Source organism: Desmodus rotundus, chromosome 8, assembly GCF_022682495.2.
Source record: "Desmodus rotundus isolate HL8 chromosome 8, HLdesRot8A.1, whole genome shotgun sequence".
Taxonomy (NCBI): domain Eukaryota; kingdom Metazoa; phylum Chordata; class Mammalia; order Chiroptera; family Phyllostomidae; genus Desmodus; species Desmodus rotundus.
This window is the reverse complement of record NC_071394.1, coordinates 55,278,979-55,300,217: the sequence shown is the minus strand read 5'-3', so window position 1 is coordinate 55,300,217 and position 21,239 is coordinate 55,278,979. Positions and strand designations below refer to the sequence as shown.

The following is a 21,239-nucleotide window of genomic DNA, read 5'->3' as shown; positions in this document are numbered from 1 at the left end:
GACTCTCACTCAAACTACCCTAAAAAATACCAACTAGCTTATTCCGACAAGTGAAAAGAACAACTTCAACTTTATTGATTCATTTCTTAGTTTGGGTTATTTATTTAATTTAGAATCATTTTTAGCATCACTCACTCATTGATATGTTTTGACAGTTCAGAGTTGGTTGCAGAGCATTTCAGGCAAGGTCTCATAATGCCGGACGAAGTGGAACAAGCTTTTGAAGCCATTAGGCTATTTCTGACTTTCTAAGAAAATAGAAGATGGATTACCCTTTAAACCTGCTAGGGAATCCAATTCTGAAGGCTGCATTAGAATCATCAAGAATGGAATTTCAGCTACACACTGCCTGTCAACAGTAGATTTACCCAATGACAGCACCTCCTTGCTGACCTTTCGAGATCTCAGTGGATTACCAGGATGCCAATCAATGTGTGGTAAATGCTTCCCACTTCCAAGAGATCAGCATGCTGGAGGACTTCTAAGGTCTTTGAAATTCAAAAGAGTTCTTAGCCCTTTGTGCACCACCCCCCTCTTCTCAAAATATTGTTTTTATATGCATAAAATACAAATATAGCATTGCATAGGAAATTGATTATATTAAAATATAGTTATGAAAGTAATTTTAAATGATAAAATACTAATATGGGTGCCCATTTGTTAATACATTAACACCATCTAGCAGCAGGCCTGCCATAATTTCAAAATAATATGAGCATAAATGATATTTTAAAATGTCTGAAATAACTTCATATGCCACTATGAACATATCTGTGATTTCTATTGGTAACAATGTCACAGCCACTCCTGATACTGCTGTGGGTTGTGCATACATTAGAAATGAAAGGAAATAATAAATTTCTATAGGAAATTAGCAAAAATAAGATATAATTTTTCCCTATCTGAGATCACAGATCTCCTGAATTCTATTCATAGACCACTAAGGGTAAACTGTGGTGTGAGAATCCCTAAGCTTCCCAAAACACCCTCAGGGGCTTTACAATGTCAAAGTTATTTTTATAGTAATTCTAAGAGGTTGGGTGCTTTTTTATTCTTTTCTCTCTCAAGTTGTCCAGAGGCTACATGACATGTACTGACTCCATCATCCTAACAGGTCATTTCTTGTGTGTTTGTGCATGCTTGTGTTTTAAGCTTTTCTCCACTTTTATTTCCAATATGGTGGATATTGATAGATGTGGCCACATAAACAAACACTCTCGGGTATCCTCAATAACTTTTAACAAAAAGGGGCTCTGAAATCAAGTTTAAGAACCACAGCTTTAGGTATCTAAGAACCTCAAATTAATACCATAAATGGTCCAGCATTTTAAAATGCTTCCCAAACAGTTAAATTTGTGGCCACTTGCTCTGGCTGCCTTCCAGTGCCAGGCCTGACGCTTGTGCCCAGGAGAGCATGCCATTTCATCCTGGAAAATGAAGAGAGCAGGAAAAATAAGTCTGGTTTCTTTAGGGAAAGGTTGCATGTGGCCAGGACAGAATGCTTCCAAGGAGGACAGATGTTGAATTCATGAAAATAATGTTCTTCTATGCCACAGGTGGCAAACACAAGGCCCACTGGGCCAAATCCAGCCCTCCACCTTGATTTATCCAGCCCGGCACCTTGTTTCTACCCGGCGGCAGCACCGAGCTCCTTGCCCCTAGTTAAGGAGTAGTTACATTTACACAGTCCTAAAATTACATTCAGCCCTTTCTAGGCAACCGCAAGGCTGATGTGGCCCCCGATGAAAATGAGTTTGACACCCCTGTTGTATGCAGTACACCATTGTTATGTAACTATAACATCTCCTGAAATGCTGTGTCAGAGGAGAAAACACCTGGGGCCCCACATTCTCTTCCAGTCTCAGCCCTTCCTGGAAGGCGCCCTGTCCAGCATCAAATGTGTAACATCCTGCCATCCTCCTTTCACCAGAGCACAGCACTGTCTGCTGCCTATGGAAATACATTTTCCCAACACAGCTGGGAATTTCCTTTGAACTATACAGCTTCCCTGTCACTTCATCAAATTTTATATTTTGCAGTCCTTTCATCGTTGTTATAATACTGTGAAAATAAATAAACAGAACCCTCATTTAAATGGAGACATGAGGCTGGAAGAGAGACCTCTCATGCATGTCACTCAATGCTGACTAACAGGAAGAGATGCACTTGCATCTCCAACAGGAAATGACACTAGTACCTCAGCTGGAGAAGGAAAAGTTTCCTGCCTGCCCAGTAACAGCTCCACCAATGGGAGGCCACCAGAACTCAGCCAATGAGAAGTCACTGTACTTTGAACAGCTGATGTCCTCCAATGAATTCTTCCTTTACAACAGTCTCTCCTGAGTCCATACAAAAGTGTTCCTCTTCTTTGTTTCTCTAAATTTGCACATAGTTCACCATTAAACCATGGGTCCCAAATTGCAATTCTTTGTTGTTCCCAAGTGAACACATTATGTTGGAGAAATAGCTGGCTATTTCTTAAAAAGTCAATAATGCTAAAAAAAAAAAAGAAAAAGAAAGAAAGAAAATATTTCCTTGGAATTACACTCAATCAGGGGTGGGAAAGTAATAGAAGACTTATAAGAACAGAACAGGGCATCAAACAGCTTTTAAGAACTGGGCAATAAGAGTTCCCAGCACTGGGGAACAGGGTTGCAGTAGTGGAAGTCACGATCAGTGACTAAGCTGGAAAAACAAATAAGAATAAATAAATTAGTTGGCGTCAGACCTGACTTCCTAGAAGACTGAGTAGGGGACAAGACAGGTCTTGTGTTGCACCTGTCCCTGTATTGCTGGTTAGAACAAGAGCGGCCTTGAGCCATTTTAAAAAATTATATTCAGTTCCACCAAGAGCAAAAAATAAAAAGGATCTAAGGGTTTAAAGTCATAAGCTTTCATTATTTTACTAAATACACTAATCTGATTTCCTACATTCCCCAGTGATGACAGATAAAAGAGGCCTTATTGTGCCTGTTACCAAGAAAGACCCCCTCCACTCCCATGTATCTGAATACCTTTCAGGTCTTCTTTATTAGCTCACTGAAAACAGATTAGACTGCATTTCTAATTGGATCTTTTTGTTGACTTTTTTTTATCCCACTTACATCACTTAGTGAGGACATTAGTGTATAAGATAATATGCATCAAGTGGCTGGGCAAGATTGTACCCTTCGACTAGTCATACCACTGGCCATTCCAAAATGCAATAATGGTAAACAAATTATGACTGGAAGCAAAAAGGTATGGTTAAAAACTAACTATAACTCAAGGTTCTTTTAACTTTGATGCTAGAAAGATCAAATCTAAACACAGGCAAGAAAAAATTACATGGCATCAAATTATACGAGTTCATTAAATGCACCCAGGATTTTCTGAGGCCCCAAATTTAGAGTGTTATTTTCAAAAATTGTATACCTTAAATGTTTACCTACTTTTATTTAATTTATATTATATTTAAGACTTTTAACAAAAACATCCATAATTGGGGACAAAAACTCTTTTATCGGTTTGTTCTCATTGTTGGATACACATAGTACAGAACTAGGACCTCTGCATTTTATTATCCACACCTGTCCACAAATATTGGACAAATCAAATAGTAAAAAAGTTACTTTTTAAAGCCACTTTTATTGGCACAGCATGAGTTTTAAATTCATTTTCTTTTCCTTAGCATATACCATATATTTTCTCCACCCTGGTTTAGAATTCTGGGGCTAATCTGCATTTTCAGCGATGTGCTAAAAGGCACACAAAGTTGTTCAACTGCATATGAGAGCCTTATATGGATAGACATAAAATTAATGATTCTATGAACCTTAATAACAACTGGGAATTCCTTACATAAATAAATAACTTCATTTTCTAATGTAGCAGTGACTTCAGAATTAATGTTCTTTTGAAAATCTGGGGTGGTTGATTTCCAACATATATTAATAAAATAATATCTATAAAATTATATTTCCTAGTCAAAATTATGTGATTCCTTAATTTCATATCAGTGATAAAGAGCAAAATTCAACTGAGTAAATTTGAAGATCTAATTGGCTTTATTAAACAATTTATGAATTGGGTGGGCAGTATCCCATCCAGCAACTAGAAGGAATCTTGGAGGGGTTGTATAAAGTGGAAGGTTTCTATAGGAAGAAGGGTGGTCAAGGGAGCTATTAGCAAAAGAAAAGGAAGGATTATTTTAGGCCAGCACATCTTTTGTGGGGTAATAGGCCTGCAAGGGTTTTATCATGCAGATTACCTCTTTTTCCTTTGGAGGATGGAGGGGGCCCATGTGACAGATTACCTTCCTGGTGCTGGACCAGGAGATTCTAGACTGGTTGGTTAAGATTACATTTCTGGTGGAGGCTGAGACTGCAGTTAGGTTGGTGTTACGTGTCATGGGCTTTAGCACAAGTGTCACCATTTGTAGTCCATGGTTTGCTCTTTAATACCAGAATACTTGTATTATTTCCAAGCCAAATACTACTTCCTAATAATACTTTAAATGATATATATATAGACATAAGACAGGGACATAAACTTCAAAGAATTGTTATATATTAAATTACCAAAATTCACTATTCACTGTATTACGTTCTTGTTTCCAGGTTACCACTGGCAGTAATACATAGTGTATGTTCTAGCATTTTGTAGTTATTGCATGCCCACATTTTTTATTATTTAGTGACTAAATTAGAGTTCACCAAAAGTAATTATGAGTAGTATAAGAAATATCTAGATTTTAAAATCAATATTATTAGTGTGTATATTCGTCACATCCATTGTTCCTGAGTTCTCCTAGTTTGCTTACTATCATACCTCATGTAGATTAATAAATTGCTCACTTTACTATAACTATTCTTCATTACATGCCCAGATAGGAAAAGCTCTCATATACATAAAAAAGTCTATAAAGCCAAGTAGTAATAATAGCACATGCATGTATTGCAGGCAGGTTTGGCATTATCTTCAAGTTTATAGAATGAAATTATTTTTGAAAATTAATAATTATTATATTTTGAAGATTTAATGATTTGGGTCTTTTTAATTGGGACCTTGTACCAATTAACACCCAACAAACATCTATTGAAAGAATGAAGAGATTGCTCTTGGAGAGCCTTTGGTTGAACAGCCATAACAGAGTACTTCTAAATTCTTCCTTTGACTCAAGCACTGACCTCAGGAACATCACTGATGTCTACACCAGCCTTCCATGTAACTGCTTTAAAGAAAAAACCAAACACAGCCATCACTCAACTTAGATATTCACTTTCTTTGGCCAAGACTTGGAAAGTATTGTTTTGGCAATCAAATTTCTCCCCTGAAACTAGCAGTCATTTAGTAGACTTATACCATAAAGATTTCAATATGGAAATACTGACTACCCAGAAATATCGAGAAAGGTTTGCAGATCAGCAAGCCATCATTTTTACTATAATCCCCAGCTGATATACCAAATCAGGATAGCAAATAGTAACAGCAAAGGGGATACTAGTTCACTATACTCTGTTTTTTAGATGAATGGATAAACTTAATTAAATTCTGCCACTATAACCATGGGCAAATATATACCTCATGAAATACATTCACTTACTATCATTCTAATTTGCCAACTTCTTCAGAGTCTCATCCATAATTGGACAAAACACTACCTATTCCAACCAGTTAAGAATGTAGCAGGTTACGATTCACCATGTTCTGGATAGAACCTACACTTTTGAAACAATATGAGATCACGCTAGCATTTTTGTTTTATGATTGGCTTTTACTGGTAACTTACTAGTCAGTCAGGTCTCCCATTCTTCATTAATGGAAATGATTTTTAAAAACAAAATTCACATACTACATTTACCCTTGTTAAACTTTATCTTAGTTATTGTTCCATTAGAAACATTTCATAAGCTAGTCATTTTAACTATCCTCACTTTTCTGTTATCTACAAATGTAATATTATTTCCTCTATGTCATTATTCAAGTCATTTATGGAATTGTTTGGCTCCTCAGACAATAGAAGCCTGTAAGAAAACCAGAAGAGATCCCTGTCCAGGCTGACATCTATTTTCAACAATTCATTCACTTCAATCATTCACATGTGTTTACGAAGTTCCTATTAAAGAACATACACCGTATGAGGCCCTGGGAATACAGTTGTTAATGAGACAGACACTGCCTCTGACCTCATCACACTTAGACTGGTCCACAAGCAATTAAAATAATTAAAATAAAGTGAGATAAAGTTATTATAGGATAAGTTAAATGACAGTATATACCTAAAGGAGCAACCTAATATAAGAAATCTAAAATGAGTATTCTTCAATATGGTGGTTTGTTCATCTAAAAATGTGCATTTCATCTAGCTGTATTTGCTCCTTCATTCCACAAGGGTATCATATGAAATACTTGTAAATGCTCTACTTAAATCTCTACTTAAATCAAGATACACTATATCAGAATCATGCCTGGCATAAAACAGACTAATATTTTTCAAAGTGTTATTTAATGGCATTCTCCAGTAATGTAAACTTAAGCTGGTTTCTTTTAACTGAGATGCTCAAAATTTACATATACAAGGTCTGTTCAGAAGTTATCTAGCAATGTAATATGAAAAATAAAGACATTTATTGAAGAAAATACAAGATACAAGAAACATTGTACATAGGACAACGACTCCTCAGTCCCCTTCAAAGTAGGCACCTTGGGACCTCACACCAGTCACCATCAACTGTCCCATTATATTTTTCTGAATCTCATCAACAGTCTGAAATTTCTTCCCTTTCAAAGATGATTTAAGTTTTGGGAAAAGCCAGAAGTCACAGGGCACCAAATTTGTAGGGCTGTAGGGGGGCTAAGTCATCTGGGTGATTTGATGTTTCACAAAAAATCTCTGCATGAGCCATGATGCGTGAGCAGGTACATTGTTATGATGAAGCAGCCAGTCACCAGTTGTCCATTGCTGTGACCTTCTGAATCATCCAAATAGTTTCCACAGAAACTGTTCAAGCTTAATGCAAAATTTGAGGCAGGTTCCTTGCTCTACTCACACAGTCATTTTAAATGCAATGGTCACACAGTACACATGCTCATTCAATGACATCTACCACCTGCCCTGACTAGTACAGTGAAGTCATCATTGTTCACATATGCATATTCCAGTCCACTCTCCTTGGCTTCTAGGTTACATGGATGTTGTGCAAACTGTTCTCATTATATTAACAATGGCTGGGCTTTTTCTAGATGAACCTCATATTTCTTTAAATTTTTGACAATCCATTCTAGAACTCTGCCACAATTAAAGATACTTACTTATAGCTCTGCTTTCAGCTTAAACAATTACTTAATGCACATTAATTTGCAGTGATGCTTCTCAAATTTAATGTCTATTTGAATCACTTGGGAATCTTGTTAAAACACAGATTCTGATTCAAGAGATGTGCAGTAGAGTCTAACTCTGCATTTCTAACAAGCTCCCAGTGATACCAGTGATATTGGTCAATAGAACACTAAGTAACAAGGATTGGTAGAACTCCCCTCTCCCCATCCTTGACTATTGGGATATTTGTCTATCACTTATCTGACTCTTTCCCTAATCTCCATGAGTTCCTAATGATAAACATAAAGTATCTCAATGATAATTGTGATAACACTTCTATGTTGTTGTTGTTTTATTTAATACTTAGGGATAAACTTCTTCTGTAGACGAGACTAGACTTCATTCATGTAACTGTTCTCTTGCTGTCTTTATATCTACCACGGGTTTTAGGTCCTTTAGTCTTAATCTTTTTCAACCCTGTCCAACTGAATAACTACTCTCCTAGGGAAGCAGAATGAGTAAAATAGGAACCAATTGGACTTGCTTTATCTCTGCAATTGATAAAACTGCATCACCTAATACAAAAGAAGTCAAGTCACCAAGAACATGCAGTAAGTTAGGGCCAGCTTCAGACTAAAGCCAGGATTCTTGACTGCCTACTTATTCTGTTGGTACAACCAGAATTAAAGTCAGTAGCTTCCATATTTTCATCTTGACATTTAGCCCAAAATGGCTTCTCCTCTGATTCACTACATAGTAATAAAAGCCTAGTATTTCCCTTGTTAGAGCAGGATTCAGACTGTGTTTCACTTTTGTTATTATACAGTCAAAGAAAATGAGAAAGCCTGACAATCATTAACATTACCATGTTATAAAGTAACATATTTCATATTAATGAATATCTTAGAGGAGAAACAATGTAAGGAGAAAGAGAAAAGGAGAAGGAGAATAGTAGTAGTAGTAGTTCAAGGGATACTAACAAAAGATTTAAATATGAGTTTCCAGTTACTGTAGCTTTTTAACATTTGTGATTATTTAAAACAGACTTCTTGTACAACTATTTTTGTTTTATGCACATCATTATAGTCACTTCTCCCAAGAATACAAATTATTATTTAACAGACTTGTCCATTTCCAAAAAGCTTAAGGTTGAGAAAATTGTATTAAATCAATTAGCCACCATTTTCAGTATAATCCCAAGCATATAGACTCAGAGGAATGGCAAGTAATGGTGAAGGAAAATGAAGTTCATTAAATTATTTGGTTTAGATCAATGGCCACCTCTAATAAAACCTCTAGCCTGAATCCTAGAGAGCTAAACATTTGGATTAAGAACAGAAGTAGCTCATCTACTTCTCATTGCTCATCTATATCCCTGGGGTCCCTGTCCCATTCAGGTCCCATATCTAAGTATTTTCCTTTGAAGTAAAAAAGAAAAGACTTTTTTGGCTAAATTCATTTCTTCTTTTCCAATGAGTTGAGGTTATATTCTGGTTTTAATCTGCCCAACTGACATCACTATAACTGGTGGCAGATGAAGAGTAACTGGATCTTGTGCAGCTGAAAGCTAGAAGCCCTGTGCTCTGTTCTGAATCCTGCTAGTGATCAGCTGTGTAAATGGGCAAATCAGTGAAGCTGCAGTTCACCTCAAAATGTTGCCATGAAGAGCAAGAGACACAACGTATATGTGGCAATAACTATGGGAAACAGTTGGTATAACATGAAGGTATGGATTTGAAAGACTTGCATTCCAGCCCCATCCTGTCATAAAATAACTATATTACCTTAGGCAACAACTCGTGTACAAAATAGGAATAACTAGTCTACTGCACCTGTCTCATGTGGGTTCTTTGAAGACTAAATAGAACAGAACTTATAAAATGCCTGATAGAAAACAGACTATCAACAAGTGATCATTAATTAAATGCACTATATCAATTTAAGCCCTATAATTCCTTACAAAAGATATGAAAGTAGGACTATACAGGAGTAAAAGGGGCAAAGAACTCAAAGTATACCATCATTCTATTCCCCCTTGACTAAAATCTATTCCTGTGTTTCCCTCTTATTGTTTTTAAGGTGGGACCATTTGGTAGACTACATGAAACTGATTTGCATAGTGCACATTTAAAATCAGTATTATAAATTTGACTTCAAGGTAAGTAAATTACCACCACAAGCCACATACCTGCAGAGTTTTTGTCAGTAAATTTAAAGCATTAAAATTTGTAGTTTACATGAAATTATTTTAAATGGAGTTTATACAGTTTTGTACAAAACATATGTTATTGACCTATTTTATTTTTGTGTGCTTATGGAAATGGAAAAGGTTTTTATCACCAAACCACCATCATGAAAGCAAAATGAAGGGGAAAAAAGGAAGAAAAGGAAGGAGGGAAGAAGGAAGGAAAGGAAGAGGGATGAAGGAAAACAGAAACTTGTGTTAAAAGTAAATCCAAGAAATCACAAATAGCCTTAACATTACCATCCAGGAAAGTCTGTTCAAGATAATCAATGATCTGAGTGGCCTCACATATAATGTTTTCCCCGTGGATAAGGACAGGCACTTCTCCAGTTGAGTTCAAACGCATAAACCAAGGCTCATTGTGCTCACTGAGGGGCAGACTTACATCATGTTCCTCGCACTTCAATGCCTTTTCAGCAATTACCAAGCGCACCTGGAAGAGTTCACACTGGTTACCACAGTGCATGCAGGCTTTCAATTCAATGACATCTCCGGATACCACTGAGCAATTTTTCTGTGCTTCCCCAAGTTATTAATATTTTCAACACCCTTTTTTTTAACTATAGCCATGCACAGCATAGCTACCTTCAGGTCAAGGACAGACTGCATACATGACAATGGTCCCATAAGATTACAATGGAGCTGAAAACTTCCTGTTGCTTAGTGATGTTGTAGCCATCTTAACATCATAGCACAACACATCACTCAGGTGTTTGTGGTGATGCTGGAATAAACAACCTACTGCGCTGCTAGTTGTATAAAATTATGTACCTACTATTATGTACAGTACATAACACCTGATAATGATAACACATGACTACGTTACTGGTCTATGTATATACTATACTCTACTTTTTATCATTATTTTAGAGTATACTTGTTGGAAAACAGTATGTCATGATACACCAGCAACAGCCTCACATATTTCGTGTTTACGCATCTCTTGTTTGCATCATTTTCTCTTGTGCTTGATTTAATTTCATGTAATTTTGTACAGTAACATGCTGTGCAGGCCTGTAGCCTAGGAGCCACAGGCTATACCGTACAGCCTACACCATCCAGGTCCGTGCACATGCGTGCACTCTATGATGTTCACAGACCGACAAAATCACCTAATGATGCATTTCTCAGAATGTGTACCTGTGGTTAAGCCCCAGGTGACTGTATTCCTATTCTAGAATTAACAAATCAGATATGTTCTAGTGTCTTGTTCTTATACATTAGAAAGATAAGTAATGAAAATGATTCTGGCTATAATAATTTACAATCACCCTCCCCACCACCAGTATTTTGTGCCCTAAACCTAATTGTATCCTTTCCCAGACAAGAGTCTGAAATACAGATACGCTAGGCCTTGTGAAAGAGAGTGGATAGGAACAAAATGAAATAAAACCAGGAACTTCAGATCATTCAGCTGTTTGAAGGTTTGTCCCTCTGCCTTACTCTGCAAAGCCAAACGGACAAGACCTCCAGAGCAAACACCAGAAAGTGAAGCGTTTGGTCTTATTTCAGGAATGGCGGTACCTGGGTCCTATCCTTTCCGTCTCTAGCCGATTCTCCCTGCTCCCCCTCTAAGGTGCACCCCTGCCATGGAGGGAGCACCGACAAGGTTAGGGAGTTGAAGGCCTGTTTCTAGCTGGGCCAGCAGCCGGGTGAGGCCCAGGGGGGAGCTGTCCGCGTGCTGAAAACCGATCCTCACCACCCGCCCTCCCAATGGAGGCCTTTACCTTTTGGGAGCTGAAGGAATGCGTCCAGTGATACAGAATGAGCTTAACCTCTGCATCCGACTTCCCTTCCGCCACCAAAGGCGCGCCCCCTCTCTGCTCGTCCTGCATCCTAGCCATTTCGAGGTGCGCCCTATCCTTCTCCCACCCCCACTGCCCCGCAAAGCATCGATAGTTTTTCCACGATGCCTCCGGGAGGAGCCGGGAAAGCGAGTCTGCGCAGACGAACGGGCCACTGGGAAGTGTAGTTTCTGCGGCCAGAAGGCTGCGGGGCCCCGACTGCAAAGATTTGGGGGTGTCAGTTCCCCAGAAAGCCTCTGGAGTACGGAAGTTACCGGAGAGGTACAACGGAACGTTTTTTAGGAGAAATGACCTAAAATCCCCTGATTATTAAAGTGAGTAATGAATAATGTTGATTGCAAATACTCCTTGGTTTTGGAAGTGGAGTAGAGTTGCTGAGGTATAAACGCAGCAATTTTCCAATATTCCTTGGGTTCTTCTGGGAGAGTCGGAGCCTTTGGTGGAAAGTTCCAATTGCCCGACAAAGTAACAGGATAAGGATTTATGTGTTATCAGCAGACGCTACTATGGAGTCATGCAAAGTAATTATAGTTATTATTATTATCCTCATAAGCAACTAATACACAATGGTGAGGTAAAATAGCTTAGCTGTTAAACACAGAAATTTTAGACCAGATCTACCTGGATTTATGTCCTGCTTTTTCTTTTTCTTTTTTTTTTTTATGTCTTGTTTTTTCGATTCCCACCCCCCAACACCTTTTTTTTTTCTTTTGGAGGGGAAAATTTATTACCCTAGTAAGGTTTTGTTACAATTAAGTAACAAAATACAGTGTTAAACACTTAAAACAGCCCAGCATGTTGTAGGCACACAGTATTATTCACAAGTTAAGTTGCCTTATGCACATTCTCTTTATAATCATGATTAGAATCATAATTTTATACTAGTCTAGTTATTATTGTACACCTCTTAAGATCTGGTGTCTTAGTAAATTAATAAAATTTCTCTCTTAGTAAATAGGTATTAATATGACCATGAATGCTTGTATAATACATTCAGCAAATATTTATTGAGTAGCTACTATGTTCCAAGCATTATGCTGGACCCTGAAAATACAAGATGTATAAGACCTGATACCTGACACCCAAGATATAAGTCTGGTAGCAGAGAAAACAAAATAAATAGCCAACCACAGCAGAGACAAGACCTAAATGTCTTAGCTCAGTGAACACAAGTATTATGCAAAAAGAGAGGCAGTAGTTATCCAAAACTCAAGTGAAAAAAAGGCCCCTTATAAGATACAAATCTCATAAGGTCCTTCTTCCCCTTTATAATACTTCATGCTTTTAAGTTAATTCAAATGCTACAGCAAAAGCGATCCCTGCCAAGTTTGTTTTTTATCAGTTCGTGCTTCAAATGGAAAGGGAAAAGCAAAACTTTGAAATCAGACAGAGTGGGATTCGAATTCTAGCTCCACCCCCAATGACCTCCCTTGAACCTCCACTTTATCATGTGTGAAACACAGATATATAGAAATATGTGGCAGCCCTGGCAACTGAATGAGACAGTGTACATAAAGCACTTCACACATTGCCTGCCAGACAGCAGTTGATGAAAACATACGTGGAAAGCCCCTCCAAGCCATTAAGAGGACATCATATTACACTTGATCCTCTCTCTTTATGACTCAAAATTTTGCAACTATTTATATAATCCCCTCTCCATTCCTCTTCAAAAGATCTTTATTTTTTAATTCTCCAGCTTCAGGTTCCAACGTATACTATACCTCAATATCTGAATAAACTCAGTATCCTTGGTAAGCTGCCTGTCACTTACAGCTGAAAGAGTCATGACAATAAAGCCCAGGTCTGTCAAACACTGAGCACTTTCTCTACCACGTCTTCCCCCCAGTAAAGCCATATAGTAAACATTGAATGAACTGATTGATTCCTGTGTTAGTGTTTAATGTAAAACATTCATATATACCCTTGGGAGTGTTAATGTGTACAGAGCTTCTGAAGGGAAATGTATCAATATACATCAAAAAGCTTGAAAATGGTTATAACTTTCAACCTTCCAATTCCTATGTTTGCATTTTAACTCAGAAATAACTGCAGCAAATTGGTGGCCCTAAAAATCCATTTTCCCCTTCTTCAATGGTAACAGAAATTTTAGGTAAGCCCATGGCTGCTGAGAATAAAGACTGCATTTCCCAGGTTCCATTGCAGCTAAAGGTGGCCCTGTGACTGTGTTCTAAAAAATGGGATGTAATGCACATGCCACAGGGCAAGTTCTAGAAAGCCCCCTTAAAGAGACAGCTGGCCCCATGTCTCTTCTTTATCCCATTCTCCATCCTGCCTCCAGGAGGGTATAGGCTGACAGGGACCCTCAGAATGGGCAAGTCCTGAGCTGGAAGGAAATTAAGTCCCTGAGGACAGGACATTTTGGACATGACACATTCATACAGTCACTGGGAGTCAGAGCTGACTCAATGGCATGTAACACACATAGGGACTTTGAGAAGCAGAGCCACCATATCCACCGGACTGTACACCTCCAAATTTTTACTTGAAGAAGAAATAAAGCACCTCATTTAAGCCAGTTATTTGGTGCTTTCCAAGTGCTATTATCTTAACCTATCTTCACTGAGATATCAATCTTATAAATATTGGTGGCTTTTATTTCTTTGTGCTTCTCCATACTATCATTTTTCTATAGTGAATATGTGCTGCTTTTACTTCTTACAGATTTGAACATTAAAAGAATATTAGTGGACAGATGAGACCAGGAAACATGGTTGTGTTTCGGTACTAAGTCACCTCACAACAGGGCAGAAAAAGAACTAAGCATGTTTGCATTGATCCATAATCCCTACTATTTTCCATCCCACTAAATCGACTTATAGGTAATAGAACAACCTTATTATCCATTCACACATTTATTCAACTTGTGTGTGTATTCTGCTGCTGTGTGTTTGTCCATCACATTCGGAGAACAGGAGCCAGATCCAGGTCAGTTTACTTCTTCAATGTGCATTTGCTGAGCTTTCCCTGTTCCAGGAACAGTCCTAGAAACCGAAGATATGGAGTTAAAAGTCACAGTCACCAGTATCAGAGAACTCAAATATGGAGGGAGAGAGATGAGATTACGACACAGGGTGGATATCAGGAGCTTATGATAGGACTACAGAGAAAGGATCCTAATAAGTGTCTTCCCAGAAGTTAGGCCCCATAACTAGTTACCATAACTAGAATGATACTGGTGCAATTACCAAGATATCTAGTGTTGGGCCACCACTGGCTCATGCAGGCTGAAGAGAGCTGATAGCTAAATTTTCAGGAATTTTTCAACCTAGATGTTCAACACAGCTAATATTAACAATTAAACAAAACTGAATTGCATTTAAATAATTTTAAAATAGAGCTAGCAAACTCTCAAAACTCATCACTCCTGATCATTTTGCTGTGTTTATTATTATCTATACTTGATATTTGTTATGTCTGTTATAGTCACATGAAGGAAATCACATATAAAGGTATACTGCTGTACATCTCTTCCTGACTCCCTGTTCAGTGGTGTTATGTTAGTAGCCTGAGATTGGCTGTGGTAGGAGTCACACAACAGAAATTGGCCAGTGTTATCTATCATGTTTGGTTTTTTCCCCAGAGTTGGTTGTTAAACATTTACCTGCACACCATGGAATGTATGAATTTTATTTAGTATTTAGTAAATTATTTCGATGATGATTATGAGGATCAGGAGAACTCTGGGTAAATCTGTGAGTGAATGAGTGAGTGAGTGAGTGAGTGAGTTTGCATATTAACCTGCTTTTGGTACATTTTTATGTCCCAGCCAGCTTAATTCTGCTTCCTTCCCCATACTCCAACACCACTACCCTTACATTTTCATCCTCTTCACTGGGCTTAGGAAGGAAGTAGATATGCACGTGTCTGTCTGGTCACTGTCAAACACAGCACTTTCTCTTGCACATCTTCCCAGGAGCAAAACCATAGACCTAAAAACACTGAATGAATTGATTATTGCACTGGTGTTAAATATTTATAATAACCTATAAACAAAGTATAATGTAGAACTTTGTCTAAAGATAACAGATCACTGTCTTACAATCTCATTTGGACCCCATGATAGCCTGAGGTAGCTGCCATCCCTAATTTATAATTGAGGAAAATAAGGTTTCATGACTGAGAGACTGGTCCAAAATCCTAGAGCTACTAAGTAGATGAGCTATATCTCAAACACGACTTTTCTGACTACTAGTCAAGTATTGTTTTTTACTATATTATGCTAGCTTTAATAACAAAAGAGAAAAATTTGTGGCATTTCAATCTTTACAGTGTGAGGTCGACTTTGGGGAAAACATAGCCACCTTCTTGAAAATCAGTCCACATAGGTATATACACTTCTGTTAAAGCACAAACTATAGTATCAAATACTGTTTATATGTCTGTCTTGCGCATTAGACTCAGAGCTGCTTAAAGTCAAGGCCTAATATTATTCATTTTATTATTCCCAAGAATCCAGATTAGTGCCTGGTACATAAAAGATGCTCTAAAACTGCTTATTAATTAATGGAGAAAAAGAATAGGTCACTTCAATAAATGGTGTTGGGAAAATTGGACAGATACGTGCAGAAAAATGAAACTAGACCACCTTCTTACGCCACACACAAGAATGAAGTCAAAATGGATCAAAGACTTAAATGTTAGACCTGAAACCATGAAAGTCCTAGTTCCTTTTAATTTACCAAAAAGAAAGAGTAGATCACCACCAACAAAAACAGCAACAGCAAACAAAACAACAGCTAACAATAATAATAATAAATTATAGCCTGTTTAGTCTACTGCTTTAGGAATTCTATGTGTAAAGGTACTTTCATTTGACAAAATTTTGTTTTTACAAATCTGGGCTGAGGATTACAGCTCTATTAATTGACTATTTATTATATTAACATTTATTGAAATTCTTTATTTCTATGTGAATGAATTTAAAATGGAATTGATTGATCACATAACCTCTCTGAGCTTGAGCCTTACCTATAAAATTACAATAAAAAATCTATCAGACATACTGGCTATGCAGAGGGATCCAGTTTGTGAAAATTCCCTGAGCTAAATCATTAGGATTTGTTTGATTTTATTTATGTCTTATGCTTCAATCAAATTTTAAATTATAATGTAGAACTGTTATGGCTGAATGATGTATATATTTATAAAAGTTACCCTATGTAAATTCCTAAAGTCCTATCTAAATAAAGATCTTCTTATCTATTTTTACAGGTATTAGGATATATATATAATTTTTAAATATATTTAGAATAAGTCAGATGTTGTAACCTTTTGACAAATTACTCTAGGAATTCTAGGAATACTCTAGGTTTCTGTATTTTAAAGTACTTTCATGAATGACCAGCAGAGGTCTCTATGTTTTAAAGAGAAATCAATCCTCTGCTACTTTCTTTCTTGACAAATTAGAAAACAGAAATGTCTCTAGTCTCTAAACAATGTATTTAACTAATTAAGCTATTTAATTCAAAATGAAATTTCCCAAAATTAGAAAAAAATCTTTTTCCACTTTCACCTGATAGTAGCAACGTTAACACTAAGCAAGCACCCAGGAGCTACTTTGCGGGCTCTGTCCTGACCCAAGCAAGTCATCTGACCCATGGGAATTGAAAGGATATGTAATTTGTATCCGTATGTATAACAAAAAAAGGGAGAGGGAGCTATTTAGAAATTATTTTTTAGAATTTTTATCTCAAATATGAAGAACTCTTATCTCAAATATGAAGAATTCGTACTCTCTGATACTCTCAAACATCTACAAAACTCTAAGTATTATCTAACTTAATGAGGTAAAACATGGCTCATCTGAGTTAACTGATTCGCTAAAAGAATTGTGATGGTTCTAGCTAGTTTACTGGAGCTCTAATCAACTTCACTCCTGTATTTGATTTATCACAGTGGTTTTCAAAGTGTGGTCCCCTAACAAACAATAGCAACTGAATCTGAAAATGTGGAGGTGGAGCCCAACAATCAGTGTTTTATAAAGCTCTCCAGCTTTTTAAACTGATGGGGAAAAAATCCATCAGTTTTACTGATGCATATTAAACTTGAGAACTACCAATTTAGTTCATAATTGATGAATCATCCCAATTCTCAACCCCTAGTTTGTCCCACCTGTAGAATTTGTAGAGCAGAATAGTGTATGAAAATCAAAGGCTGATTTATGGTATCTGGAAGGAAAGATCAAATAATTTGGAACCACTTTCATAAAACAGCCTCGTAAAACCCTATCGTGCCAAGCCACTAGCACACAGACTCAAGATGCCAAGACTCCTCCACTTTTCCCTCAAAAATATAGATTACCCCCTGTGGGCTTCTAAGCAAAAGCCTCCTTGACCTTAGAATAGCCCAGACTTGCTTTTCAAGACTCTAAAATGTTTCCTCTGGTCTTCTTGCATCCCAGAGCAAATGTCATACATAATTCCAAGTGCATCTTGTTAATTCAGGAGGCTCTGTAGACTTACAATAATTTCATTAATATTTTAGTTCCTAAAAGAATGACTGCAATGTTAATAGTGCACTAAATTCTTTATTTTTTTAGTAGAGAATTCACATTGTTTTTCTAGTGTAGAGGGTTTGACACATTGCCCACCCTCTCTCATTCATCTCGACTGTGAGGAATGGTGTACATTTCAGAGTGGCTACATCGGTATGGGCCAGTAAACAATTCAAAGATGCACTTGCACTACACAGTTGTTAATATTTTTGGAGTGTTTAGTGTGTGCCCTGAACTATTTTGTGGATATTATAAGTACATTGTATTTAACACTTGCAAAATCTCTTAAGGCAGGGAGAAATATCTCTATTTTATAAATGAGGATATTGAGAAACAGTCAGGAAATTTTCCAAACTCTCATTGCTATTAATAAGTGTCCAAACTGGGACTTAACCCGAGAGGACTGATTTAGAGACCACGTTCTCACCACTGCAAGAGCCAGCCTCAGTCAGTGAGGGACAACCACAGAGCCATCCTCTGTGATGCCACTAGTCCTGTGCAAATGTTACCTATTCCTCAAGTCACTAATTGTTTTACTTCAGAAATTTTTTGCCCAAAATTTTTTAGAACTTGTAGGGGGGGAAAAAAAAAGGCTGGGAGGAACAGAGTGGAGAGAAACCTCCTAAAACTAAACCAACACTTATTACAAATTTGTACCAACATTTCCTTAATGATATCTAGTTTCTTACTAAAAACAGTACTCATTTGATTTTCCCAATAATTCCCTTTGTAAGATAAGGAATCAGAACAGGGATATGAAGCCAGATACCCTAATAATTGGTAGAGAGGGAACCAAACCACCAGGCTTCTAGCTCCAAATTCTATGCACCTTCCACCACATCCCACAGCTCCCACTCACTGGGGCACAGATCTGAGCTGTTGTCCCTCAGTATCTGTGTGGGGTTTATTCCAGGACAGGCCCACCCCACCTGCTATACCGAAATTCATGAATGCTCAAGTCCCCTATATAAAACTGTAGAGCAATGCGTACAGTTGGTCCTCCACATCTGTATTTTTTAAACCACAGGTTGAAAATGCTATTTTCCATTCTCCATTGGTTGAATCCATGGATGCAAAAGCCAACTGTATGGAAAAAAGAAATCCAAGTATAAAGAGACCTGTGAAGTTCACACCAGTGTTGTTCAAGGGTCAACCATATTGAGACTAATCATGATTTTTTAAATGTTAAATACCTTATAATGTTTCACACAAGGTATGTAACAATTATAAAAGATAATGATAGAACAGTACAAATAACTAGTATTTTTTAACACTCTGGGTAAACAGTAGCTACTAATATAACTTGTCCTATAGTCAAAGGGGCTGGCTGCCAGAGTGGGTATACTTTGGCACTTCGTTTTGGCAATTCTAATGATGTAATATGAAGTTTAGCCATTTATACTTCAAAAACACATGTGAAATAATCAGTGTTATGTGGAAATAAAATATTTCTAATAAAAGAAATGACAAATGATAAAATACTTAGATAGTACTCACAGCTAGATTCAGATGCATTTCTGAACTTCATGCTGTTCCTACTGGAATAGATCACTAGAAGAACATGTGGTGATTATGTTAATAGTATGCAAATATCACTTAGAATATGAAGGTAAGATAAGTCAAAGGGGAAAAGAAGAGTCCCTTCCCAGTGTGCTCTACTGGTATTTGAATAATTTCACTCAGGCTTCTTTCATTAATGTAACACTAATGAAGAGCCTGTTTATAAATGATTGCAACTGTAAAGCCTCCAGGATTCGTATGTGCAATCTTGGAAAAAGCATATGCCATATAAGATACTTAATGTTTAGGTCTAAAATTACAGGTTTTTATTAGTTATATTTCACAAAGTTAAGTGTTTTCTTAATAATTCAAGTGCTTTCTTAGTAATTGAAGTGTGCTTGTATACCATTCATCCTTTGTTATAACCACAGAATGCCATCCTCACAGTGGAAGGTGACTTTTTCTTCTTATTTCCCAATAAATGATTTGGGTAGTCTTTTCTTTTTATCTTTAAAGGAATCTTTCCATGGATTTAAGAGCATTTGGTATTTATCTTTGTAATTCAAATTAGAATATTTAAGTATGCACTGCAATTTATTTTTCCAGTGTCCTTGCTCTTGTGTTACTGTAGTCAGTGAATAATCAGCAGAGAAGTTAATTTCTGCCTGCATTATCTCTGGCCACGTGAGAAAAATGGCATAAAATCTCAAAGACATAAGTTTTAAAGAAAGAAAATGCTCATGTCACAAAGGTTGCTCTAAGGAAGATTTTGCTTTTTGAATGTATAAATAGGACAAGATAAGGTCCTGGCAGCAGCAGGTCATGGGCACCAAAGAGTCATCTATGTTCCTTTGGCACCAACTTCAACACACTGGCACGATTTTTTTTCTTAACCACCCAAAGTCACCAGGGACATTTGGAAAACGAACATGAGAGCTAATGCTATAAAATCTACTTCCTTTATCTGGTCTTAATAGGATCCTAAAAAATGTTAATAGTAACAATAGAATAGAGACTTTTACACTGAGATACCAAAGTCTAAAGCAACATTTGTTTTTATTTTTTACAGATTCCATTTTTCAAATAAAAGCAATGTTGTGGGTCATAGATAAAGAGTAATTTCAATCCTAAGCATGTAACTGAAACAAATAAAAGTGTGGAATTGAATCTGTGCCTGTTAAAGCTACAGGAAAAAAATGAGTGACATGTGGCCACCACGAACCTGTTCCTACATGACATTGGGAACTGGTTGGAGAGACCCTTGGTCCACAAAGATCATGGAGAGAAGGACATTGGCTTTATAAGAAGTTCTATTTTTTAGAGTAGGGATTATAAACAGGGAAAGAGAAACTGATCAAATTCAGTTGATGCTTTGATTTCCAAAATGCAGGGGAAAAATCAGGGACATATAGTAGCTTAAAAACTTTTCATGCCAAGCGACTGCCACTGTGTGCAAGTTAGGCAAACGTGAAAGCCCAGTCCTGCTAATTCCAAGTGGCAAAAGAATGAAAAGATGGTAAAACCACAACCACCCAGAGACATGGCCATATCTTAGATGAAATTGAAACATATAGGAAATGGTACAGAAGATGACAGACACCCTGGGAGTCCCAGAAATGGCTAGAGTCCAGTGACTTGGTCTGCAGGGGAGACTTGAGGAGTTTTGGAGAGAGATGCCCCTTCACCCAAGACCTCATGGAGCAAAGGTATTGATTCTGTACTGTGAGGGGGCTGAAATTGATGGAAGTTCTTCAAAGAACCAGTGACTACAAAGCGCCTCTTTTTCACCTTACTCATTATGCATGTGCCTTCATGGCTGTGGCAGCTGCAACTAACAGCAAGTTCTCAGGCAGACATGCAGGGAAGTTCTCA

General features: G+C 37.2%; 1 protein-coding gene across 8 annotated transcripts in view; it reads right to left on the bottom strand.

Moving 5' to 3' along the window:
* GDAP1 (ganglioside induced differentiation associated protein 1) overlaps positions 1-21,239 on the bottom strand; it is a 50,797-nt gene that overhangs the window by 7,927 nt on the left and 21,631 nt on the right. For 2 of the 8 annotated variants that reach the window (XM_045186166.3, XM_045186168.3), the window contains exons 2-3: positions 15,190-15,312; positions 14,207-14,355 (exon numbers count right to left, since the gene is read on the bottom strand). The exons of 2 other annotated variants lie outside the window; for them this stretch is intronic. Coding sequence is in view for 1 of the 6 variants with exons in the window: in XM_024578277.4 (XP_024434045.2) it covers positions 9,786-9,978; positions 11,273-11,389 (310 nt within the window). In the remaining 5 variants the exon portion in view is untranslated. Of the gene's footprint in view, positions 1-9,785; positions 9,979-11,272; positions 11,448-14,206; positions 14,356-15,189; positions 15,313-18,858; positions 18,951-21,239 lie in introns of those variants that run through there. 4 more of the 8 variants (XM_053930321.2, XM_024578277.4, XM_045186167.3 and 1 more) reach the window with 4 other exon arrangements.